This window comes from Buceros rhinoceros, unplaced genomic scaffold, assembly GCF_000710305.1.
Source record: "Buceros rhinoceros silvestris isolate BGI_N320 unplaced genomic scaffold, ASM71030v1 scaffold30882, whole genome shotgun sequence".
Lineage (NCBI taxonomy): Eukaryota > Metazoa > Chordata > Aves > Bucerotiformes > Bucerotidae > Buceros > Buceros rhinoceros.
The window spans coordinates 6570-6910 of record NW_010397634.1 but is presented as its reverse complement, the minus strand read 5'-3'; the positions used below and the strand labels follow the sequence as shown (position 1 = coordinate 6910).

The 341-nt window shown below is 65.7% G+C and overlaps 1 protein-coding gene across 1 annotated transcript in view; it reads right to left on the bottom strand.

Annotated features, from left to right (window-relative positions):
• The window catches only part of LOC104502371 (ras-related protein Rab-26-like), a gene marked incomplete at both ends in the record, with an annotated part of 3988 nt that overhangs the window by 1624 nt on the left and 2023 nt on the right, over window positions 1-341 (bottom strand). The window contains one exon of the mRNA XM_010146336.1: window positions 211-263. Within this exon, the coding sequence (XP_010144638.1) occupies window positions 211-263 (53 nt within the window). The remainder of the gene's footprint in view (window positions 1-210; window positions 264-341) is intronic.

Below are 341 nucleotides of genomic sequence, written 5' to 3'. Positions count from 1 at the left end.
CAGCCCTTTCACTTGCTACGGATGAGAAGATCCTTCGGGGCCCGTCCCCAGGTGCCCTCGCAGGCAGACCCGGTGTCAGACGGGCACTGCCACGGCCCTCCTGGAACCAGCCCAGCTCACACCTCCAGCACATGCCCCCTCCCCGGGGCCAACCTGCCTCCGTGACCCAGCCCTTCGCACACGAGGGACACGCAGGCGGTGCTGCCATACCTGGATGTTGTCGAACGACGCTTTGTTGGTGACATCGTAGAGCAGGAGCAGGGCTGTGGGAAGAGGGACAGTGCGTTAGTGCCAGGCAGGAGCAGAGCTGCGGCTCAGGGCTTGCTCTGCCCCCTCCCCAG